Source organism: Lepidothrix coronata, unplaced genomic scaffold (assembly GCF_001604755.1).
Source record: "Lepidothrix coronata isolate B3197 unplaced genomic scaffold, Lepidothrix_coronata-1.0 Scaffold160, whole genome shotgun sequence".
NCBI lineage: Eukaryota > Metazoa > Chordata > Aves > Passeriformes > Pipridae > Lepidothrix > Lepidothrix coronata.
In genome coordinates, this window is record NW_016690340.1 from 1591418 (window position 1) to 1616530 (window position 25113).

The 25113-nt window shown below is 59.7% G+C and overlaps 1 protein-coding gene across 2 annotated transcripts; it reads right to left on the reverse strand.

The window, feature by feature from the left end:
• Positions 1 to 2461: 2461 nt before the first annotated feature.
• Positions 2462 to 25107, reverse strand: STXBP1 (syntaxin binding protein 1). 2 transcript variants are annotated; one of them, XM_017829217.1, is made up of 20 exons: positions 24926 to 25107; positions 14680 to 14729; positions 14452 to 14533; positions 13621 to 13697; positions 13301 to 13379; positions 12724 to 12827; positions 11714 to 11862; positions 11273 to 11357; positions 10958 to 11088; positions 10454 to 10561; positions 10277 to 10337; positions 9588 to 9653; positions 9356 to 9436; positions 9127 to 9265; positions 7950 to 8059; positions 7682 to 7783; positions 6603 to 6688; positions 5188 to 5342; positions 4089 to 4213; positions 2462 to 2974 (listed from the first exon to the last, which is right to left on the reverse strand). In XM_017829217.1, the coding sequence occupies exons 1-19, from the start codon at positions 24960 to 24962 to the stop codon at positions 4104 to 4106; spliced, it is 1812 nt and encodes a 603-aa protein (XP_017684706.1). In that variant the 5' UTR covers positions 24963 to 25107; the 3' UTR covers positions 2462 to 2974; positions 4089 to 4103. The 2 variants fall into 2 exon arrangements, with proteins under 2 accessions (XP_017684706.1, XP_017684707.1); XM_017829218.1 differs by lacking the exon at positions 4089 to 4213 and having other exon boundaries at positions 24926 to 25106.
• Positions 25108 to 25113: the final 6 nt, after the last annotated feature.

Below are 25113 nucleotides of genomic sequence, written 5' to 3' on the forward strand. Positions count from 1 at the left end.
TATATATGGATATATCTAGACAGAGATAAATCCATGTCTGTCTATATTTAGATATATATCTCTAGAAAGACAGAGATATCTCTCTATATAAATCTTTACATAGATACATATGTATATATATATATATTTTGGTTTTCATTTCCAGCACAACCTTTAGGGCATTTGTGGGGCTTTTTTGCCCACATCCCTGGATGTGGCCACCCACAGCATCATCCAGGACGAAAATGAAATGAAGGATTTGGGGTTTTCCCCTGGGATTGCCAGGGAATGCAGTCTGGTAGAGGGAAAAAAATCACCCTGCAAGACTGAGTTGGGGGTAGACGTGGTGCTGAGGGGTCTGCAGAGCCCCTGTCCCTCCCAGCTGGGTTTGTAATGAGTTAATGCCTATTTTTTTTTAAGGAATTTCAGCTTTTCCTGGGATGGGTCCAGTCAAACCCCTCCAGCACCTCCTGTGGCACCCCAGCTCTGTTTATCTGTAGGACCTACCTGAAGAGCCAGTGTCAAACGTATTTATTTTTGCTTTTATTTGTGGTACAAAGACCCCCATTTGGGGGGGGTGGGATCAGTGCCACCCCCAGAGAGTTCCTCAGGTCCGGAGCCTTCCTGAGCAATCCCTGAGCCTGATCCTGCACCCCCCAGGGAGGGGCTGGGAATGGGACTGCCCCCTACCCCCTGGCCTTTTTGGAGGGACAGGGGTGGGTTGGGGGGATTTTAAAGAGGGTTTCTGTGTCTCTGGTTGCCTCTGCTCGTGCCTGTGTCCCCAGCTGGAAGCTGTGACCCCCCCCCAGCCCAGCCAGGGTGCGATGGGAAGCACGTTTAACTATCCCAAATGCAGCAGCCAGGAGAAAAATAATGGGTTTTTTTCCTCATCCCCTATTTTTTAACGCCCAGCAGAGCCACTGGGCTGGTATTTTGTACTAAGAAATCACCTATTTTTGAAGGAAATAAATGTGGTTGGATGACCTTGTGTGCTTATTTTCCTTTCCAAAGCCGTTTCTCGGGGGGAGTTTTGGCATCACCACGCCAGGATCCCTCTCTTGGAGGCGTGTGGGGCTGGGGGGGGTTATTTCCCTACATCTTTTCCCTGTTTTCCTGGCCCCCAATGAGTGGCACAGCACAGCCCCAGTTGCACTAGGGATGGAGATCGCTTTTATTTAGTCACTCGAGTGCTTTAGTACAGAAGAACAGATATACAGAGATGATACATGTTTGTGCTTCAACACTTTCAAACATTTAGATTCCAGTAATTTCAAGGTAAACAAGTTCCAAGACAGACTAGATTATTTTTTTTTTTAAAGTTTTCCTTTTTGATAAATTATTTTTTATATAAATAACTGTAACAGAAAAAAAAATAATAATAATTATAATAATGTCCAACATACAAGATCCTGAAGCGTTTGCATTGCTAAACCAAGAAGGAACAAAAACGGGCTGGGAGGACCGAGGGGGGAACCAACAAATATCAGTGCAATGATACAGCCTTTGCCCTAAAAATATATATTTAACTTTATGGGCAAGGAGCAGACAGGGAGGGAAGGGGGGGCTAACCACCAACGAGGCAAGAAAGAGCAATTTGGGGGAAGGAAGAGGGGGGTCACAGCCTTCGGGGGGAGAGAGAACAAAACCATAGACCCCAAAATATTGCAGTGCATCTAATGGCAGGGGAAGGGGGGGCAATCCAGGGGGTGGGAAATAAAAAAAGCCCAACTAAAATCAAGAGGTTTGGGGAAATCACTATACACCAAGCTTGTAAGAACGTCACGAGACACAGTCATTAATATACACAGAGTCCAGAGGGTTTTGGGGTGGGCCCAGAGGGGTTTGGGGTGGACCCAGAGGGTTCGGGGTGGGCCCAGAGGGTTCGGGGTGGGCCCAGAGGGTTCGGGGTGGGCCCAGAGGGTTCAGGGTGGGCTCAGAGGGTTGGAGAGACCTGGAGGGTTTAGGGGAGTTCAGAGGGTTTGGAGTGGGCTCAGAGGGTTGGGGAGGCCCCAGAGGGTTTGGGAAGGGGGCCCAGAAGGATTTTTGGGGGGGGCCTCGGGGCGATGGCAGGCTCAGAAACGCTTCACCACGGGACGACACGAGTGGGGCCGGGCACGGGGCACTGAGCTTCCTTTGGGATGGATGGAGAGGTATCCAGGGGTAGATATTCTATATATATATATATAAAAAATATTTTATATATATATATATATTTGAAGGAGTCCCCAGAGAGGAGGAGGTCAGGCTGAGCAGGGCAGAGCAGTGGCCGTGCAAGCGAACGAGCCCCATCTCCAAGTTTTGACCGTTTTGGTCCCTTTTCACATGGGAATTGCCACAGCGTGGAGTGTCCCGGCTGCACCTCCCTCACACCCCCACCCACCCCTGGGCACAGCTGGCAGGGGCTCCCACCACCCCAAAAAGCCATGGGACAGCAGGTGGGGGGGGGGACCCCCCATCCTGCGCCAGCTGGAGTGATGTGGGGTGCCCGTCCATCCATCCTTCCACCCCCACAGGACCCCAGTGAGGAGCAACTTCCCCCAAAAAACGGTGTTTTCCCACTATTTTCCCACCATATTCACTAGCAATGGGCAGATGGTTACTCAGCAACGAGCTCCTGGGTGCTTCCCACGGCTGCAGCTACAAATATATAGATTTTTTTTTTTTCCTTTTTCTCTTAAACACAATGCATCCATTTTCTTAATATATATATATATATTATTTTTTTTTTTGGCTGTTGTCCCCTCCCTGTGGATAAAATGAGATGGGGGTGGGGAGGAGGCAGCGGGAGGGGAGGGGAGGGGTCAACACAAGAACAAGAGAGAGAAGCTGTGCCCGCTGGGTGCAGGGTGGCACCCGGGGCCGGGCGCCCGGCGGGGACGTGGGTCGGCATCGAGTGGTGACGGCGTTTCCTTTTAACTGCTGCTCTCTTCCTCTGTTTTATTGAGTTTCTTCAGCGTGTCCAGCAGTTTCTGTGGGGTGAGGATGTGCGTGGACCCTGTGGGAGCAGAGGAAAAGGGGTGTGGGGGGGTGAGGAATCAGTGATGGGTTTGGGACGCCTCCCCCTCCCCGTTCCCGCTGTCCCGGGCCCCCCTTACCTGGCGGCGGCGGCCCCGCGCCGCTGGAAATGCTTGCGGGGAAATGCACGTCTGTGGGGAAGGGGAAGGGGCGTGTGGGGGCGTGGACAACGGGAAAGGGGGGGAGAGGGAGGGATGAAGGCGATGGATGGAGCTGGCGGGACGGGGAGGTGCCTGTGCAGGGGGGTCGTGGCAGCGGGGTCACTGCTGGAACCTTCGGGGATGCAGGAGGGCGAGGTGGGGGATGTGGGTGGGCAGCGGGGAGCAGCTGGCATGGAGCGACATTCCATAGGTCCCCAGGGAGCAGCAGGCATGGAGGGTCATTCCACAGGTCCCCCAGCCTGCAGGGAGCACCCTGGGATCAGAGGGGTGGCTGGGAAGGGGACGGGTGAGAGGCGAGGAGGAAAAGGGCTCTTGCCTTCTGCTGCACCCACCACACTGCCCACGCCAGCCCAGCACACAGGGGATGCCACGGGGAGTCTCACCAGGAAAACCACCAGCAGCTAAACCCCAGCAGAAGGTCTGGGGGTCTACAACCTCAGGGGGCTCCTGCCCATCCAAGGGGTTCAACTGCCACAAGAGCAAACCTGAGCTGCCTGGGGATTCCAGCCCTGCAGCCACGGCAGCGCCCAGCCTGTGCTGGGGTCTCCACCCTGTGCCCATTGCTGCCTGCTCTTCCCCGGGCACTCAACCCCCTGCCCTGCTCCAGCAGCAGCATCCCGGGGTGTTCCATCCCCCTGCCCGGCCCTGGGACACCTCCCTGGGCAGGCGGGACCCCGACCCGCCGCCCCCAGCCCTGGCGAGGGGGGGACTGGTGGCATGAAGGAGCCGGCCAGGCCCGGCCAAGAGACATGGCAGAGGGGTGATGGAGCGACACTGGGAGCTTTTCCACCTGGCAGGAGGAACCGCAAGCATTTTCTTATCGGAGAACCCCCCAGGGCCCAACGCAACAACCAGAGAGAGGAGGACCGGAAGAATCAAAGAAAACCCTTCGGGGAGGAAGAGTTTCTTTTTTCATTAATAAGCTGCCTTTACTTGGTTTTCTTTGGCTCACTCCATTGCTGGAGCCTGATCCTCAAATGATACCCTAGTGGAGTCCCTGAAGTCGGGGTGCCTCAGGTCCATGAGAAATTTGGTGGGAGTGAGAATGTGAGTAGAACCTGCAGGAGAACAGAGCGGGGCTGACGGCCGTGCCGAGGCTCCCCCACCACCACCACCACCTGCTTTTGGGGTGAGGAAGGACACGGGTGGACCCAGAGCATCGGAGGCGCATGCAGGGGATGGTCCCCGGAGAGAGGCGGGATGGGATGGGATGGGATGGGATGGAGCTGGGATGGGTGTCCAGTGACAGGGGGGACACATCCATGGGCAGCAGGAGGTCATGGAGATGGGATGCTGCTCCCAAGGAGCAGATGAGATGCCAACAACAGGCTCCACCAGCCATCCTGGGCAAGAATTCAGGGACCAGGAATCCGGATGAGACGCTGAGGGGAACCTGCCCCTGCCCTACAAGGTGTGTATTCCAAGCCTTGCTTCCCAGAGGAATTTCAGGGCACCTAAAAGCTCCTTGCTAACATCTGGTAGAGCTTCCACTGTGTCCTCTCTGCCTGACCCACGGCCCCTCTGGGATGCTGAGACTGAGCACACAAATGTCATTGCCCCAGAGCCCCTCAGGAGGGCTGTGCCCAGGATTCCCCTCCTGAGAAGCTCAGGGGCATGCGCTGAGCTGGAGGTTTCACCCCTCTGATCCCTGCCTGGGGTGAGGGACCCGCTGCTGGGGTAAATGCCACCCGTGAGCCCTTGTCCTGCCCAACAGGAAAACACATCTCCCATTTGCACAACTCGTGGTTTGCTTTTTCCTTCCTCTAATGACCCCAAGAACGAGCAACACAGGCGCAACAGGAGCTGCCAAAACCTCCTTCCCTCTCACCCAGCCCTGCTCAGGCCAAACCAACCAGGGGAGCCCCGATGAGGATGGGTGGAGTGGCGCAACCCGGATGGGAGCGGACGAGGTAGAAAACCCTTCCGGCGAGTCCCAGCTCCCGCAGCCGTCTGGAGCCGGGAACCGGCGGGATGCGAGCGTGGGATGAGCACAGGCAGCACCCAGGGGTGGGCCCGGGGGGTCCCCACTCACCTATTAGCACCTCCCACTTGCCGCTGGCTTGTGTCACCTCGTAGGCGCAGCGCATCTCGTTCATGCTCACCCCGCCCAGGATGAAGATGATGAGGCGGGGCCCGCTGCGGTACTCGCCAGGAGCCTTGTTCTTGTGCCAGTGGCCGTAGCGGGCACTGAGGGAGGAAGAGGAGGGTGAAGGAGGGCACGAGGCAGCACCTCTCGGCTAAAGAACGAGCTGGTTTGCTCCCAGGTGGGGCGGGCGGAGCGCGGTTTTCCAGCGGTGAGCGCAGGAGGTTATGGGATGGGAAAGTGAGGAATGGGATGGCTGGAGGGAAACTGAGGAATGGGATGTCTGCAGGAAATTGAGGAATGGGATGGCTGCAGGGAAGCTGAGGAATGGGATGGCTGGAGGGAAGCTGAGGAATGGGATGGCTGCAGGGAAATTGAGGAATGGGATGTCTGGAGGGAAAACAAGGAATGGGATAGCTGGAGGGAAGCTGTGGAATGGGATGTCTGGAGGGAAATGGAGGAATGGGATGTCTGGAAGGAAATTGAGGAATGGGATGGCTGCAGGGAAATTGAGGAATGGGATGGCTGGAGAGAAGCTGAGGAATGGGATGGCTGGAGGGAAACTGAGATACAGGATGCCTGAAGGGGAAATCAGGCACGGGATGGCTGGAGGGAAAACAAGGAATGGGATGTCTGGAGGGAAATGGAGGAATGGGATGGCTGGAAGGAAATGGAGGAATGGGATGTCTGCAGGGAAGCTGAGAAATGGGATGTCTGGGGGGAAACTGAGAAATGGGATGCCTGGGGGAAATGGAAGTATGGGATTCCTGTAGGGAAATGGAAACACGGGATGTCTGGAGGGAAACAGAGATACAGGATGACTGAAGGGAAAATCAGGCATGGGATGTCTGGAGGGAAAACAAGGAATGGGATGTCTGGAGGGAAACTGAGGCATGGGATGACTGAGGGAAGCTGGAGGTAAACTCAGGTATGGGGATGTCTGGAGGGAAAATGGAGAATGGGATGTCTGGAGGGAATCTGAGACATGGGACTCCTAAAGGGAAACAGAGGCGCAGGTTGTCTGGAGGGAAACTGAGGCACGAGATGCCTGAAGGGAAATGGAGGCATGGGATTCCAGTTTTCCTGAAGGGAAACTGAGGAATGGGATGCCTGAAGGGAAACTGAGGAATGGGATGCCTGAGGGAAAACTGAGCTACTGGATGCCCGAATGAGCACAGAGCAGCTCACAGACCTGCTGCTGGATCCAGCCCCTGGGGCCAGCAGGGATGGATGCTGATGGTGATCCTGGTGAGGATGCACTGGGGGAGGACAGGGGGACCCTGATCCAGGTGAGGGTGCCCAGGGGAGGATGGGGGGACCCTGATCCAGGTGAGGATGCCCAGGGGGAGGATGGTGTGACCCACCTGACGGCAGTGGTGCTGAAGGAGGCGGAGGAGCGGGTGGAGATGTACGGGTAGTGCTTGGTGTCCAGCTTGTCATCGATGGCATCCTGTGGGCAGACAGCCATGGACTCAGGGTCAGCGAGGAGCCAGGCACAGCCTCTGGCCCCAGAGCCCCTCAGGAGGGCTGTGCCCAGGATTCCCCTCCTGGGAAGCTCAGGGGCATGAGCTGAGCTGGAGGTTTCTCCCCTGTGATCCCCTCCCTGCTGCTTCACCAGTGCTGGGGGGTTAATGCCACCCACGAGACCTTGGTGAGGTGCTGCTGCCCTGGGCAGGCCCCTCTGGCCCTGGGGATGAGGTTTAGTGGTGTCCTGGGTATGAAGCCACCCCCAGGGAGTTTGTGAAAAAGGAAAGCATGAGCTCTGTGGTTTTGGGAATCAAGGGAGCTGAGGCTCTGCTTGTCTCAGTGCCTGGGAGCAGAGGCAGCACTGATATCCTCCTCCCTAAAATGTGGCTCCAGGGTCTGTCTGTCTGTCTGAGCGAGTGAAATGTCTGTGTTGGGGACTGGTTTTGGTGCCTGGGATCCCCCAGCTCTGCACAGAACCAAGGAGGACACCCTGATTTGAGGGGTGGGAGGGAGGGAGCGGGTCAGGAAAAAGGCAATGTCTGGAAAAACTCACTTTTTGGCTTTGCTCAGGGCTACCTGAGCACAGAGCTCCTGGGATAGCTCCTGTGGGCACAGGCACAGCTGTGCAGAGCCATCCCTGTCCCCTGGGTCAGCTGGGACATGGGCAAGGCTGTGATGAGGCCACCCAGCCGTGCCCACGGTGGCACACACGGGTGGCACAAACACACACAACCAACCAGTCTGTTACTGCATTTTGTGCTGCAGGGATGTCATGCAAGCTTACATCCTACCTGGGGCCAGCATGCTCATGGAGGCCAGGAAAGCCCCCCCAAAATATTCCAATCCCAGCCTGGAGGGCCCGTGTCGGGGAGAGGTGTCAGGGTTTGGCTAAGAGCAGCCAGGTCTCTGCAGGTCCCTTCCTGGGTGGATCTGGGGTCCCTGCTCTGCCCCCTCAGCCCTGTCCCTGCTGGCTCACCTCCATGATGTCCTTGATCACCGGGGTCCATCGGGAGAGCTGGTAGGTCTGCTCGCTGATCCGCTCCTTCCGCTCGGGCTTGCTCCGGCGGCGCAGGGTGGACTGGGCACAGGGAGCACAGGGGCACCCTGAGACACGGGGGCTGCGGCAGGGGGACCGCCCAGAGGGGTGCCAGGGGCATCCCGGGGGGGTTTGTGGCTCCCAGAACAGAGCCAGGGTCCTCCCTCCCTCCCAGAGGGCAGCAGGAGCACACAGAGGGCACACTCACGTCTGTGATGATGGGCACCCCGAGGTGGGCCATGTTGGTGATGATCTCGCTGTCCTCTGCTGGGATCTGGGCGTGCTGGATCAGCTTGTTCAGGTTCTCCTCGGTGATACCTGCAAGTGCAATGGGGACATGGTGTCCTGAGGAATGCCTTCCACAGGGATACAGCCCCTCCACGGGAATACAGCCCCTCCATGGGGTACAGCCCTTCCATGGGGTACAGCCCCTCCATGGGGTACAGCCCCTCCATGGGGTACAGCCCCTCCATGGGATACAGCCCCTTCATGGGGTGCAGCCCCTCCACGGGATACAGCCCTTCCACAGGGATACAGCCCCTCCATGGGGTACAGCCCTTCCATGGGGTACAGCCCCTCCATGGGGACACAGCCCTTCCACGGGGCTACAGCCCTTCCATGGGGTACAGCCCCTCCATGGGGATACAGCCCCTCCATGGGGTACAGCCCCTCCACAGGGATACAGCCCTTCCACAGGGATACAGCCCCTCCATGGGGTACAGCCCTTCCACAGGGATACAGCCCTTCCACAGGGATACAGCCCTTCCATGGAGAACAGCCCTTCCATGGGGTACAGCCCTTCCATGGGGTACAGCCCTTCCATGGAGAACAGCCCCTCCACGGGGATACAGCCCTTCCATGGGGGTACAGCCCTTCCATGGGGTACAGCCCCTCCATGGGGATACAGCCCCTCCATGGGGTACAGCCCCTCCATGGGGTACAGCCCCTCCATGGGGATACAGCCCTTCCATGGGGATACAGCCCCTCCATGGGGATACAGCCCTTCCATGGGGATACAGCCCTTCCATGGGGGTACAGCCCTTCCATGGGGTACAGCCCCTCCATGGGGATACAGCCCTTCCATGGGGTACAGCCCCTCCATGGGGATACAGCCCTTCCATGGGGAACAGCCCTTCCATGGGGTACAGCCCTTCCATGGGGAACAGCCCTTCCATGGGGATACAGCCCTTCCATGGGGATACAGCCCTTCCACGGGGTACAGCCCTTCCACGGGGTACAGCCCTTCCACGGGGATACAGCTCCACTGCTGCCTTAGGACACCCAGCCTGGTGCTCCTCAGGGAGGCAGGGCTGGGCTTTTCCATCTGGCTTATCCTGGCCAAAGCTGGGAGCTGCCAGCAGCCACCCCTGCCCAGGTGTCCTCACCGTTCTTCAGGAAGATGTAGAGCAGGATGATGCGGATCTTGTCATAGGTGCTGACATTCCCATCCAGCAGGATGGGCACGATGGCCCTCATGGGGTCCTTGATCTTCTCGCCCTCGGCATCGGTGCCCATGGCCAGGTCCTGCAGAGAACACACGTGCTCATCCCCCCTCCACCCTGCCAGGACGGTGCTGCCAGGGGGGATGTGGGGCTGGGGGGGCTGGTTTGGTACCTGCTCGACTCTGCAGAGCTTGTCCACAGTGCCCTGGTAGTGCTTCATGCAGTCCTCAGCCAGGTGCAGGTGGGTGGAGTACTGGGGAGACACGAGGGGCCACCCTTGCAGTGCTGGCAGCAGCCAAAGGTCCCTGTGCCACCACCCACGGCCAGGGACACTCCGGGGAGTGCTGCCTCCCCCTGCTCCCCGGGTGGGCCCAGTCACCAAACACAATCCCCCCTCCTCATACCTTGCTGAGCTCCTTTTGGTACTGTGGCATCTTCTTCAGCATCTGGGACAGGTCTCTCATGGTGGTCTGCGAGGGAAGGGGACGTGGTCACTCTCCCTCGGGGACTTGGGGGCCGCGGGCAGAGAGGGGATGACCCCACCAAGGACTTCTGTGCCCATGTGACCCCCTCACGGGGGTTTGGTGACACCTGATGTGTCACTGCCAGGTCTCCTCGGCTGCAGCTGAGGGGCAGGGGGGTCCTGCAGCTCTGTGAACTGGAGTGTCAGGGGGACAAATCCCTCAAGGACCTTCCCCTGGGCCCACCCTGTGCCTGGCTGGGGCTGAGATGGTCCTTTCAGCTCCTGGTCACTTCAACATCCTATTTCCACCAGGGTCCCCCCACTGCCACCAGCTCAGGGGCTCTGCAAGGGAACAGCCTGGGGACAGAGGCAGCTGCTGGGGGGGTACACGGACCTTGTCCTGGGGCAAACTGATCCCTGTGGTGTGGTGCCCTCCCAAGGAACCCCATTTCCCCAGCCCTGGGTGTAGGGCTGACACCCCACAACCATCTCCCCCCATCAGGGACCTGAGCACCCTTGTCCCTTTGCAGAGATGCCCACTGGGTGCCCCCAGGAGACTCCACCATGTGCCAGCCCATGGCTGAGGCCCCTGGATGCCCATCCCTGGCTTGGCAGATGCAGCCAGGTCACCTTATCACCCGTGTTCATCCTCTTGCTTGAAGAAAACTCCTTCAGGGACCGGGTCACCTCCCTGGGGAGAGGAGGAGGGCAGAGCTGTGAGCAGGGAGGGGACCCTCACAGAGGGGTGGGTGGCAATGCCAAGCCAATGTCCCACCCAGATGGCAAACAGCCCATGGGGACACTCACTGGGACACCTCAGCGATGTGTTTGTGGCGCAGGGTGACCCACAGGTCGTCATCCTCATCCAGGAGAACCTCCTTAATCCGGGCCTCTCCAATGCCACTTGTCTCATACCTGGGAAAAGGGGAGGGAGTGTCATGGTGGGAATGGGGCTGAGGGGGCACACAGCCCCCTCACTGCCTGGGCTTAGGGAAATGGGGGGACATGGGGGGACATGGCGGGACACTGGGGCTCTTCCTGGCTCTGCCAGCAGCAAGGTGAAGTTATTTCAACTCTCACCTTCTTGTACCCCTTCACCTACTAAATGCAGGGAAGGGGCCAAGGGCTGACAGCTGGAAAAGCCCCTTTTGCCCCAGTCCTGCCCATCCCAGGTGCCAGACTGCAGGCAGGACCGGTGGCTCCCAACGGATGACTCGTGATGGACGGAGGGATGCTGAGCTTCCAACCCCTGCTGGAGGGCTGGACTGGGGGGGCCCACGGGGGTGGAGGGCATGGCAGTGCTGCACTCACTTGTAGACATCGTTCTCGATGGGCAGCAGGTCGTAGCTCATGGCCTGGAAGGTCAGCTCGTGCAGCACCGGGGAAGCGGGATCGAAGCCACGGTCCAGGATGAGGAGCTGGGAGCGAGCCTTGTCTGGACCCTGTGGAGCCAGGGGAGCCGTCAACACTGAGGCTGAGGGTTCCACCAGCCCCACAGGTCCTCAGGAGAAGCTGTTCTGGGATCCCTGCTCGGGGTCTGTGACTGCCCTGGGGCAGAGCTCGAGCGGGACTTCAGGAGCGAAGCATCACCCTCACACCCTCCCCCGGGGCACCATCCCCACTCACCTCGCCCATGGTGGGGTCATCAGCCTTGTAGGCATCCAACTTGTCCTGGATGAGCTGTGCCAGCATGGCATTGTCCTTGTAATCCCTGGGGGAGGCAGGGGCTCAGGTCAGCTCCCCAGGGCATGGCATGGGGAGGCGACATCGCCTTCCCTTGGCTCATGGGAGAGAGACCTGAGCAGGTTTGGTTGCCCATTCCCACCTCTCCCTGCTGAGCTCCACTTTGCCGTGGCACCACTTAAGTCCCAACACCCCCAGCTCTGCAGAGCATCAACCCTGAGCCTGTTCACCCTGAGCACAGACGTCTGTCTGTCCGTCCCACCACCCCCACGCCCGGAGCAGCACCGGGCACAGCACGGCCTCACCCCTGCCCCGTGCTGGGCACACCCTGGTGCTGCTGGGGCAGCGGGGCAGGTCCCAGGGGTGCCCCCACGCCGCCCTTACCCCCGGTACCGCACGGCTGGGTACTCCTTGAGCGTGGCACAGAGCGTGGCGATCTGCTCCGCCAGCCGCTCCAGGATCGGGTTCTTCATCTGCGCCTTGTGGGGGCTGTAAAAGCTCTGGAAGGAGTCAGCTGAATCCAGGGAGTAAACCTGGGGGAGGTGGGAGGGAGGTCAGAGGGGGTGTCTGGAGGAGAGCAGCCCTGGGTGGGTTTGGGAACCGGATTCATGCCCAGATAAAGGTCCCAGCTGAGCCTGAGACAGGGCAGCCAGAGCTCAGTGTTGCTCAGGGCATCCCTCAGGCTTTCAGCTGCCAGCTCGGGGCCCTGATGTCTTCCCCAGCTCCAGCTCCATGGTACAGTCCCTACCCTGATGGGCTCCTTGGACCCCAGCTCCAGCTCCATGGCACAGTCCCTACCCTGATGGGCTCCCTGGACCCCAGCTCCAGCTCCATGTGTACCCCCCAGGTGAGCAGAGCAGGGCAGGAGACCCCCTACCCACAGCAGTCACCTGCTCCCAGGCAAGGAATCAGAGACCCAGGAGTGGCAGGGACACACTGCTCCCCAGTTGTGCCCCCAGTAAGGACCAGAAGCCAATTTGGCCACACATGGAGATGCCAAGAGATGCCACTGCCCAGAAATGCTGAGGATTGAAGGGCTGATGGCACCAAGCGGGTCTGGCACCACTGTCCCCCTGAACCCCCGTGTGCCCAGCTGGGGCACATGGCACGGGGCCAACTCCCTGGTGCCCTTGGCTGGTGGGGAGGCAGAGCTGGCCAACAGCAGCTGCTGGCACAGGGCCAAGGCAGGGCACCAGCCAAATCCCCCGGGGGCGGATCAGCCCGGGAAGTAATCCCAGGAGACAGGGAGGAAGGGTTGAGCGGGGCCGGGGAGCCAGCCCGGGATGCAGAGCTGTTACACAAACCCCCACGGGCTGGGGAAGGACCCAGAGCATCCCCTGGCAGTGCCATCCCCTGCAGCACCCCAGTGGGGACAGTGCCCAGCCCGGCCTCACCTGGGACTCGGAGGGGAGGAAGGCAATGTTGATCTCCGTCAGGGTTTTGATGACCTTGGCGGCGCGGGACTTCACCAGCTCGTTGAACAGGGCGTCGGGACAGGCTGGGAGGGGGGGAGGAGGGTAGAGCTCAGCATCCCTCCATCCTGCCTCCCTCCATCCTCCATTCCTCTATCCCTCTGTCCTTCCCTCCATCCTCCCTTCCTCCCTCCATCTTCCTTCCCTCCATCCTCTATCCCTTCATCCTCCCTCCCTCCATCCTCCCTCCCTCCATCCCTCCATCCTGCCTCCCTCCATCCTCCATTCCTCTATCCCTCTGTCCTCCTTCCCTCCATCCTCTCTCCTCCATCCTCCCTTCCTCCCTCCATTCTCCCTCCCTTCATCCTCCCTCCCTCCATCCTCCCTCCCTCCATTCTCCCTTCCTCCATCCTCCCTCCATCCTCCATCCCTCCATCCTCCCTCCCTCCATCCTCCATCCCTCCATCCTCTCTCCATCCATCCCCCCTCCCTCCCTCCTCCCTTCGTCCCTGCTTGCTTGCACCCCATTAATGACTTTCCCCCTGCTCTGGGTACTCACAGTCAGTGAAGAAGACGTGGGCAGCTCTGTACTTGGAGGTGGGGGGATCCTTGAAGTCGTTGATGAGGGAGTGGATGGACTGGAAGAGAGAGGGATCAGCTGGGCTGGGCAGGGTGGCACCCAGGGCATCTCAGCAGCATCACCCAGCGTCCTCCCTCCTGGCACAGGGGGAGCTCTGCACCTCCATCCCACTGTCCCAGAGGCACCACTGGCCTTGCTGGAGCCAGGATGCTTCCTGTGGGCACAGCTGCCCATCCCAGCACGGACATCCCACTGCCTCATCCTTGCCAAATTCTGGGCACCCCACCCTGTGTCCTCACCTTCTCCGAGGGGGTGATGAGATAAACGGCCTCCAGGCTGGGCAGCGGCTCCCGGCGCTTGTTGATGTCTTCCACAACTGGGGGGAGAAACAGGGATCGTGGCAGGGATCAGTGTGGGCAGGGATCAGTGTGGGCAGGGGCACTTGGATACCCCACGGTTGTTGGATAGCCCCCAGCAGCACAGGGGATGTGGGGGTTGTTGGATATCCCATGGCAGCACAGGGCCAGCCCTGCCAACCCCTCCATGTCCAAAACATGCCCTGGCACTCACCCCTGCCCACTCAGGAGATGCACCCACCCCATCCCAGCTCCATGGTCTCTGCTGTGTGTGTGGGCACCTGGCCAGGTCCCAGGGGCCACAGATCTGTCTGTGCTCCCATGCTGCTGTTCCCTTGGTTTATCCTCACATTCCCTGCCAGGGGAAACCACCTGGGGGTGATGCTGTGCCTCTACCCAAGCTGGGCCCCCAACACCTCCCAGTGCCCAGCCTGGGGTTTCCTTCTCCTTTCTGAGCGTTGCAGGGAGCTATTTATTTACAGGGCTGACACAAAACACCACCTGGTCTCCTCCTTGGATTGAGGCCCTGCCAGGAGACAGGGTGTTCTGGCTGCTCCAGCCCCAGCAGGCAAGGAGGGACCTGTGGAACACCAGCCTGGCACCAAGAGCTGCCCACGAGCCATGGGAGGTGTGGTGGCTCCATCCCAAGTGGGGTAGGGCTGGGTGGGGGCTGTGCCCTCTTGCCTTGTGCCAGCCTGGAGATGCCTCTGGTACAGAAGGAGGTTCTGCCCTTGCCACAGGGAGGTTTGTGGGCTGCAGGGAGCTGGTACTCACTGGTTATGCCCTCTGTCATGATGTCTGTCATCTTGCAGCAGGAGGAGAGCATCCGCATGCTGAGCTGGTCCACCACCAGCACCTGGGGAGAGGGGCTGTGAGCGGGGGGCATGGCATGGGCTGCCCTTCCCCACCCCTTCCCCACCCTGGGGAACTCCCTGCCTGCACCTGCTCCCTCCCTCCCACCCTCCTCCTCCTCTCCTGGTCCCCCCAAGGTTTGGTGCTCACCTTCCATTCCCCCTTCTTCTTCACTTTCCGGATCACATCGTGCATAATCTCTGGAAGAAAAGGGAATATGGGGAGGGGTGAGCACCCCAGCTTCCACCCTGGGACACCCCAGGGGCTGTCAGCAGCTGGGGGGGCTGTGCCAGAGGTAACAAAACCCCCCACCATGAGCCCCAGTGCCTTAAATGGGGACGTGGGGAGTGAGCCTTAGTCCCCCAGTGCCTTAACTGGGAACATGGGGAGTGAGCCCCAGTCCCCCAGTGCCTTAACTGGGGACGTGGGGAGTGAGCCCCAGTCCCCCAGTGCCTTAACTGGGGATGTAGGGAGTGAGCCTTAGTCCCCCAGTGCCTTAACTGGGGCCGTGGGGAGGGGATGGGGGTAGTTTTGGGGTACCCAGGGAGGGGCAGTCTCCCCCCAGCCCTGTTTTCCTCTCGTGCTTGGCACGAACAGATGGAGCCCAGGCTGGTGGGTCTGGGGGTCCCTCTGGGGAGCCTGGGGGCCACCCCACATGTCTCAGCCCTAATCCAAAGTGCCAGGAAAACAACAGCAGCTTAAGAGCTCCTTTTAGAAACAAGAATCAAGCAGCCTGAGCCTGTTCCTTGTAATCCCTCACAATCCCATTTCACCTCCTGCGGCTGCCGGGCTTACGCAACCAGCTGGGACAGCAGGGACCCCTCAGGGACCCCTCAGGGCTGCTCCCCATGGGGTGGGGGTTCAGGCAACACAAGGGGGCCCTGGCAGAGGGATGGGGATGCCACCTTTGGGGCTGAGTTGCAGGAAGGGGGTTTTAAGCCTTGCCCTCCTGCCAGACACACGTGCTGCCTAAACATCTGTTTTGGGGGATGTGAGGTGCCCCCCAAACCCTGAATGTCCCCTTTGACCCTGGGGTAGGAACCATCACCCCTCATAGAGCAGGGATGTGCCAGGGAATGCCCAGCTGAGCCTGAGGAAAAGAGTCTGTGCCATGTCCCTGTGCAAAGCTTCTCCCTGGATTCCATCCCCGAGGGTTTTGCTCTGACCCCACCCCCGGTCTCAGGACAGGGATGGAAATGCCCAATTAAAACCCAATTAAATATGTTTCTAAATTAGAAAACAGAGGCGTGGGCATCCCATTGCTGAAGGTGCCACCCTGCCAGCCTTGGGACCCTTCCTGTGGGAGTCACCCCCAGGGTAAAGCCCAGCACTGGTGCCAGCAGGGATAAAACAGGAGCCTGTGAGCATCTCTGTCTGTCTGTCCTGCTGGAAAACCTGGGAGCAGCCATTCTTCCCACTGCACATCCACCTCCTTCCCAGCACCATCCGCCTCAGGGGAGCCCCAGAAGGGCCTTGAATTTGGGGTCCTGCCTGCCCTTGGTCACTCTCCAGGGGCAAAGGGGGTGCAGGGCAGCTCCAGGCTGGGAAAGGGGGGATGGAGGGTAACTGGGTACCTGAGCTGGGCAAAGCCCACCTAGATTCAGTCACCCACACAGCAAACAAGTGAACCAGGAACTGTCCTTGCCACGGGCAGGAGCTGGCAGTGAGGGCTGCCTGTGCATCCCAGTCCTGCTCCCTGGTGCCTGGCTGGCACAGCAGCGTGGCTGGGAAGGAGGGATGTGCTGGCATCCCTCCCCTCCCCTCCATTACTCACGTTTGGCTCCTTCCCCAGAGCAAGGATCCAGCAATAACAGCGCTGTTTACAAGGCCCCATCCCACCCCACAGCCCCATCCCAGCAAAGCACGGGGGGCCAGGGTGGTGCACCACGTGCCAGGCAGAGATCCCAGCTGGGAAAGGGGTGGGAAGAAGCAGCAGGCAGGAAGAAAATCCCTTTTCAGGAAGAGATCCTGCCCCTGTGATGAGAATGCTGCCCTGATCCAGGGCTGGGAGGAAGGAAGGGAGGAAGGAAGGAGGTAACGAGCGTCCTGGGGCCCAGGGGAAGGTGCTGTCGGAGCAAAGGCTCCCATGAGTTGGTCCTGTGGTGCTCTCAGCACCCTCCACTTGCTATGGAGAGGGAGGGATGGGGGACCCAGGGTAGGGAAGCCCGAAAAGGGCTCCCAAATTGCTGCCTCAGCCACTCCTGAGCTTGTCCTCGCTGCAGGGGACATTTTGTCTCCAGTGCCTGGCTTTGTGGGAATGCTGTGTCCCTTCTGCACGTGGATGGGCTGAGCTGGATGGAGGATGCTCAGGGGGAGCACCTGCCTGGCTGCAAAAAGTGCTGTCCTGTCCCCCAGCCCCATCCTGGCACCAAGATGGGCCTCCCAGAGCAGGAACTGGGTGCCTCAGAGGGTGACTGCTCTGAGCTTTGTGGTTTCAGAGTGTTCACACCCTGGTCAGAGATGGGCCCCCAGGCACAGCTGTTCCCTACACTGATGTCCTCTCCTGCCTCCACCTTGGGTCAGATTTGGCTGCCAGAGGCAGCTCAGAGCCCAGGCAGAGCTGGGAAAGGGGAAGATCCACAGAGCATCCTCCAAAGAGGCTCCAGGGCCCTGCCCAAGGGCACAGACTGGAGATGAGTGTCACACCTGGAGGACACAGGGCCACGAGCTTCTGCTCTGGGATATCCTTGCAGCAGCCATCAAACCCCCAGCTTAGGGAAGAGTGGTTTGGATTCCCAGGGGATTTGGCAGCTCCTCCACTCCCTGAGGTCCCCAAGTCACTCCAGGCCACCTCCCAGCAAGTGGTGCCCTCACATTCCTCATCAGTGGGTCAGATGTTGCCACCCATGTCCCCAAATGGTCCCCAAAGAGTTGTTGGGCTCCAGCATCAGTTGGTGATGTTCACAGTCAAGCTTTTCACAGCCAAGCTTTTCATCTTGGAGATAAAACCACCTTTTAGGAATAAAAAATACTACGAGCAACTCATGGAGCACCTCCAACACTTGGCTTGTCCGGACCTACCACGTCACATCTATTCCTTCAGGCTGGAAGAATTTTAATTCCAATTTCTACCAAGAACAGACCACACAGACAGCTCTGCACCCCTCCTCCAACAGCAGAGCCTATGGTTAGGGCAGGACAATTCCCCTGTGGGATGGAGAACCCCTGGAGCAACATGGCCCTAAAAGTTTCGCTCTAACCATGCAGGTGACACGTTTGAGGTGACACATCTTCATGGGACCCACCCCCTGCAGGGAGACTTGTCCTTGGGGTGACACGTGCCATGGAAATGACCCCCTGCATCGTGTCCAAGCAGGGCCACAGGTTGGTGACACGGTGGCCTAGTAGGACCTGAGCCCATCCCTCCCTCCGAGAGGCTTAGCCCAGGTTATTTATACTGAGCTGCCTGGGCAGCCTTTCTCCAGCCCCGCCTTGTCCTGCTCGGGCAGGGAAACAGCAACTGGACCTGGGGGAAGAGGGAGCATCCCCTCCATGGTTGGTGCCCACACCAACTAAGCTGTGGCCAAGCACGGCCTGTGCTGAGATGGACCCATTTTGGGATGCCCCAAGTCCATTATCCCGCTTCAGAACGAGCCTGGAAGCTGATGAGCAGCCCTGGTGGAAGCAGTAAAGCCTTGTCCTGGCCTCCACCCCACCCTGGGACACCAGGCCAGTGGGGGATGCTGCAGCCAGGGACATTCCAGCTTTAGTGCTGGCCCCAGCCTGTCCCACACCAGCAGTGATGGCCAAGCCCTTCCCTCCTGGAGCAGTGAGACCAAACTCCTGCTGCTCAGAAATGCTCCTTTGCTGCCACACCCTCAGACCTCACCAGGGCCTGATGTGGGACAGGAAGATGGAGCTGCTCTGTGGGCATGGACTGCCCAAGGTCCTACAGGAGATGAGTGCTCCCAGTCATGGGCCTTTCACTCTCCACACGTTTTGGGATCCCAAATCCCTGAGCAGCTCCGGAGAGCCGGATCACAGAAATCCACAGTGAGGTTTGCTCAAGACCCACTTCTCCTAAAAAGCTGTCAGGCTGCATCTCCCAGACGAACACGTTTGGCTTTTGGGTTGGCCTGGCAACTGCTTTTGTGCTGGTTCATTAACTCATTGCTCAAGACAGTGTGAATGTTACACTGATACAACCATGTCTGGATGTAGTGGAGCACGTCCCTACCTCTGAACATCCTCAGCCAGGGCTCTCCAAGCACCAACCCCAAGCTGTCCCAAATAAAACAGGCATCATGGACCACAGGATGACAGGAATGGCCCTCAGTGACCATTCTGACAGGAGATAACTTCACTGGCAGGAGGCCAAGCCCACCTGATGTCCTTCAGCACAGCTAAGAACCACGCAAGGATGGTTTGAGCCTGGAGATTGCAGTGCCCATAACCCAAGCAAGTCTCAAACATCTCCCCTCCAGCAGTCCATGATCACCCACTTATCTCACTGGACTGTGCCCACCTGGACCCCTCAGCCCTCCTGGGGGACACATCCCTCACGTGGGAACCTGCTGCTCCAGCTGCAGGAAGTCCTGCATGGGCAGAACTGCCCAGGCTGAGCTTCATCCTCCTCTCCCCAGCCCTGGAGGAGGTGAACTCCAGTATTCCCACACCCAGAGCAGCACCACGCTCTCCCTCCCGCCTGCTGGTGCGAGTACCACGTGTTGAAGCCACGCTGAGCAGTGTTTGTGCTGCTCTGGGGACCTGTGTGGCTCTGCTGGGGCTCCAGAGTCACGGATTAGTCACGCTAATCGTAGTAACCTGTGATTAATTCCTCCTTTCCCTATTTGAACTGCTCTCCTGGAGGATCTGTGTATTTATACCTGCTGGCCACAGCCTCAGGAAACCTGCACAGCCTGGAGAGGAGGAGAACAGAGACCTGGAGGTCTTGAACTCTAGAAGTTGAGTAACACACCCAGAAGTAAAAGAAGGGAAATGAAAAGCCTGATGACACCCACGAATCACTGTGACTGCCCTGGAGAAACAGGGTAAAAATCACAAGGGTTTTCACTGCAGGATCGGGCACGTGGTGGCATTGTTGGGGTATCCTGGGCAGGGCCAGGAGCTGGACTTTGATGGTCCTTGTGGGTCCTTTCCAGCTCAGGATATTCTGTGACCGCTCCTGGCAGTTTCCTTGGGTCTGCACAAGGATCTGGGAGTTCAGAAGGGTCTCTCTGTTCAGGTAGAACCAGTGACCCACAGACCTTCAGGTCCCTGCTGAAGGCATCCCCTTGTGCTTGTCCTCTCCCTGCAGGTGTTTCCATCCCCAGCAGACACTGTCTGTCCCTGGCTGTCGGTGGCTGTAGGTGCTGGTGGGGTGGCCAATGTGGGTGGCGTTTCAGTGCCAAGAGGAGCCCAGAGCTCTCCTGCAGCAGGAGAGGACACATGGGGCGTCACAGCGACCTGGAGGAGAGGTCACCTTCTCCCAGGGGTGGGTCACTCTCTCCTACAAGTGTGGCCAGGACTTTTTGAGCCGGTTCTGCTCCGTCTTGAACCACAGCAGAGAAAAAACCCAACACACTGGGGCTCTTCAGGCTGGGCTTGGTGGGAATCCAGGCTGGGCTGTGCCCACAGACACCAGGCACGGGCTGATGGATGGCTGAGTTGCTCCAGCTCTGAGTGGTCTTCACTGTTCCTTTAGTGGCCCAAGGCCAAACCACCTGGTGGGCTCCAGAAAAGACCCTCCAGCACACGTGTCTGTGCACATCCATATGTCTGTGTGTGCACAGGGTGATGTGGGAGCCCACAAATCACTGCACCTTCAGCCTGATCTATTTTTGGACTCTCCAGAGCCAAGTTCCTTCCCTGAGCTGTGAGTTGGTGGACGCAGCATCTGCTCCTCAGCGTGCAACCAAAAGCCATGTGACGATGATTCTCCTTTTAAATGTGTTGATTTGGTGGCAGGAAGGAGGGAATCTCTCCTGGGACGTCCTCCCTGAGAGGTGCAGGGGATTTTAGACCCAGACCACACTTTTCAAGAGGGAAATAAGTCCTCTGTGGCAGAGGCTTTTTCAACCTTGCAGACACTGGTGGGTGGATGCAGACCTGCCAAACTGAGGGTTGTCACTCTTGGTCACCTTCCATGGTCACATATGGGCAAGAGTTTCTCAGCTCCTGGTGCAGAGCATGGTGTGGAGACTGAAAATCCTCTGCAGTGCCTGTGAAGGTGAGTCCTGAATTTTGTATCTGTTTTTTCAAGCTTTTCCAACACAGAGCTGGCACTGGAGGTGAGACAGATCCCGGTGACAGAGCTACAGGCCCCAGCAGAGGCTTTGCCAAGCTTCCTGTACCGTTCCTGTCAGGTTGGTGGGCTCCCAGGAGCTGGGCACTGGGAGGGTGGGCTGCCCAGGAAGTGACTGGTTTCAGGGTCTGCTCCCATCCATGGTGAGGACAGAGCACAGAGACCTCTCCTCCTCACCCATCCACCTCTCCATCAGGCTGGGATCATGCCCATGCAGGCAGGAGGATCCATGTGCACCCCTGCAATGGTCCCACTGGCCCAGCAGCCCTGAGCCCTTTGCTGCCTCCTCTTCCTCTGCTTGGCAGAGGCCTTGCCAGACCTGGGGCAGCACACAAACTGTATCCTGGGCACTGAGCTGGGCCCAGAGCACCCTCCACGAGCGGTATCTGGGCCTGGAAGCTCCCTGTGCCCACAGCACGGGGTGCTGGGAGCTGTGAGGTGCCCAAGCAGCCGGGGTGAGTCACGTAGCAGCCGCCCTGCAGCGGGTCCCCAGGGCTGTGCCCCGAGGCTGGCAGTGCCCCAGCCCTGCCTGTGCCTCCTCCCTGTCCCTGGAAGTGCAGCACAGCATGAACCTGGCACCCTGAGTCATCACGTCCCAGCACACCCAGGCAGGGGTGGGCCCTGGAGAGGCACAGAGGGGGACACGGGTGACATGATGGGGACAAGAGCGACAGGGCAGGCAGTGGGTGCTGTCTGTGGGTGCTGGGGCCTTGTCCAGGTGGGATTTAGCTGTGGGGCTCCTCAGCCTGGCCCTGGCAGGAGGCTCCTGGCACAGGTTGGCTCCGTGGGAGGCTGCCCAGGTGAGGATGCTCCGTGGGAGGATCAGCTGGTGTCCTGGGGGAAAGGTGTTTTCTTGCTGTCTCTGCAAGGCAGCGGGGCACTTCCTTATCCCAGGGCTCCTCTGCTTCTCCCAGCTGTCCCTGACAGCAACAGGAGCAGGAGAAGCCTTTGGGGAGGTTGAAGGGGTCCAGGGTTTTGGGATCCAGAGCCTCCATAGGTTCCAGCCATGCATCTTGCAGCAGCCCCCCGTGGGTGCGGGCACTGCCCAGGTGTCACCCCCACAGCACAGCCCATCTCACCTCGCTGCTGATGGGTCAGGGAAGTAAAACCAGCCTCCTCCTCCTCCTCCTCCTCCTCCTGCTCTCCACTGCAGGCTGCTGCAGGAGAGCCAGGACCAGGCTGGGCAGGGGAAGCTTGGGGCAGATTGCCCTGAGAAGATCCAAGGAGCTCTGGGGCACAAGAGGATGGGAGGGATATCCACCTGGGGGGGGGGTCAGATGAAGATTTGGAGATGGGTGTCTTCACCCACGCTTGGGGGAGATCTTTCCAGCCAGCACCAGGACACAGTGTTCGGTTGTCCAGCGGGGCTCGCTGGGAGGTGGCACAGAGGGAATACAAGGCACAGCAGAAGGAACCTGGTCCTCAGACATCACCTCTGGGGGCAAGTGCACTCAGCTCCAACCCCAGCCAGTCCTGGAGGGATGCAGCCACCACTGCTGGACACTGCAGGAAGGTGCAGGGACAGCCCCCCCAGCAGACACCCCACAGCTCTGGGGGGTCACAGCCCAGCTCTGCCCTTCTCCAGCAACACTCACCCACCTCGCCCCCCTGCCCACCGCCTGCCACCTCCTCAGAGGCCTCCAAAACCCGTCTTGTCATGGCACCAGCTGGTCAGAGGAATAATCCGGGTCTGGAGGGAAGCCAGGGCAGAATGCAGCTCCGGAGGGGGGGCTGGCGGAGCGAGCCATGGCAACGCGGCAGCATCCTTCCCATCCTTCCCATCCTTCCCTTCCTCACGAGGAGGGAACCCAGCAGAGATGTCCTGCCTCAGGGTCAGCCCCAGGCTCCGACCTCCTGCTCCTTAGGAGCAAACATCTCCTGCAGGAAAACCTCCAGGGAGTCCCAGCCCGAGGGCAGGCTGGCGCAGTGGGAGCCAGGGAATCTCGTGCCAGCCGCACCGGTGCCCAGGGATGGGGGCAGTCTGGAGAGCAGGCTCACCCTAACTCAGGGGGAGCAGCTCCCCCTGAAAACAGCCCCCCCAGGCAGGTACTGACCCACCAAGCCCAGGAGCTTCCCGTGGCAGCACCCTGATGCCCGTGGGAGGGCAGGGCTGCCCCCCAGGATGCCCCTCCAGGGTCCCATCCCTCGCTCCTCTGCAGCATTTTCCCTGCACAAACCCCGCTCCCTCCTTCCACCCACCCACGCTCCCCTGCCAGCCCCGCTACGGCAACTGATGCCCGGCTCTGAATTATCATTTTTTCAGTCTGGAATGATTTTTTTCTTTTTGTTTTTTGTTTTTTGTTTTTTTCCCAGGGAAAGAAGGGAGCAGTTTGTCACCAAAGCCTGGAGGGAAGGATTGAGCCAGATTTCCGTGATGCTGCCTCGAACCTCTGCGTGTCTGTGTGTGTGTCTGTGCTCCCCCCCAGCCCGCTCCAGCGCAGAGACAATGAATGAAAATCAGGGACACGCAGTGGCGCTGGGCTCTGTCCCCTCTCCGCCGAGGGCACCGGAGGTGGCCCTGCCAGAGGGTGAGTGGGCGGCGGGTCCATCCCCCCCACTCGCCGCATCCAACCGGGCTGGGGGCAGCCCCTCTCCCCACTTCAGATGCGAGGGGACCACCCCCCTGCCCAAAATAAATCACAGCAAAGCACTCGAGCCAACCTCCCCCCTCCCCAAAGCCCATCCTGCAGCACAGACACACCGGGACACTTCCCTGCCTTTCCCCTTCCATTTTGGGCTCTTATCCCCATTGCAGCACCGGGGGGGGGGGTGGTGATGTCGCAGCCCCCCATCCCCGGGTGGGAGGGTGGTGACGGTGGGGGGAGCGCGGCAGGGCCATCAACCCACGGGAATCCCCGCGCTGTCCCCCCCCCTCCCGTAATCTCCCCCCCCCCTCCCAAAAAATCACCACCCACCCGATCACACCACCAGCCCCGGCCGCGCCATCTGCAGCGGGCGCGGGAGGGCGGGGGGGAAATCACCCACGGGCACGGACGGCACGCCAAAAAAAAACCAAAACAACCACCCCAAACCAATAAAATAATAATAAAATAATAATAATAATAAAAAAAACCCGGCCGCGTCTGGCCACGCTGCCACGGAAATAAACCCTGCGAGAGGCGGGGAGGAGGAGGAGGAGGAAGGCTCATGGCTGCGGGGGGAAGTTCCCACCGGTTCCTGCCCTTTCGGCTTTTCCATTTTCTCGTTTGTTTTTTTTTTTTTTTTTTGGCGACGCGGAGTTTTTCCGCCGTAATTTTGCCCCCGGGGGGAAAGGGTCGCTCCCCCTTCCCTCCTCCGGCCTCGGGCGTTTCGGAGGAAAACCACCCCCCCCCTCCCGGCGCGCTTCCCCCCGGGAGAATATCGCCTTGCAACAGCCGGGAAGGAGGAAGCGCAGCCGGGGAACGATCGTGCCGTGCCCCCGCCCGCGGCTCCCGGGAATATTCCCGGCCGGGAATAGACCCCCGCGGGATGCCCGAGGCCGGAGGGGTGGGTTCGGCCTTGGGGAGGGATAAGAAGGAAAGGGAGGGTCACGGCGGCCCCCCGGATGGGGGGGAGCAAAGTCACGTCCGGGCAAATAATGATGATAATAATAATAATCATGGAAATAATGACAAAAATAAAAAAAAATCGCCGTTTCAGCGGGATTCGCTGCAGAACAAAGCGGGAGGGCCCGGCCTGGCACTGCGCTGGGGGGGGGGATTTAGGGGGGTGGTCTGCACAGCCCTGTGCCCCCCCCCCGGGGCTCAGCCCCCCCTCCCCGTGGGGCGGTTGTTTGGGGGGCACGGGGGGATGGGGGGGGCACAGCGGAGGGGCTCCAGCGCCTCTCGCTTCCCTCTCCCCCACCCCTTCTTTCTCTCCCCACCCCAGCACTGCAGAAAAAACCCCCGAGAGCCGCAAAAATCCCACAAATAAACCCCGGAAGGTGACAGCACCCACGACCCCAACCCCCCCAAAACCCATCGGCGCGTCCCCCGTGGGGGTGTCCCATGTCCCCCCCCACGCCCCGAGGGTCCGTATTGCGCATCCGCAGCATCCCCCCCACCCCCGGCAAGGGCAGCCCCCCCAGTCCGACCCCCCCCTCCTCCCGCCACCCCCGCGCAGTTTAACCGCGTTTCCCACCCCCCCACACCCCACGGGGGACGCGGATCTTACTCTCTCCCACCACGGCCTTGAGTCCGATGGGGGCCATGTCTCGGTGCCGGGGCGGGGGGGGCGCAGCGCCCTGGGGAGGGTGGGTTTTGGGGAGGGGGGGGTCACCCACAGGCACACACGGCCGGGCGAGGCTGCGGGTGGCGGCGCAGGGATGCGGAGGGAGGAGGGAAGAGGGAGGAGGACCTGGG

Coding starts and splice junctions, on each gene's coding strand:
- STXBP1 (XM_017829217.1), bottom strand. CDS start 24,962: ATGGCCCCCATCGGACTCAAGGCCGTGGTGGGAGAGA. Junction 13,698..14,451: donor CATGACAGAGGGCATAACCA/GTGAGTACCAGC, acceptor TTCTCCCCCCAG/TTGTGGAAGACATCAACAAG. Junction 11,358..11,713: donor CCAGCCGTGCGGTACCGGGG/GTAAGGGCGGCG, acceptor TGCCTCCCCCAG/GGATTACAAGGACAATGCCA.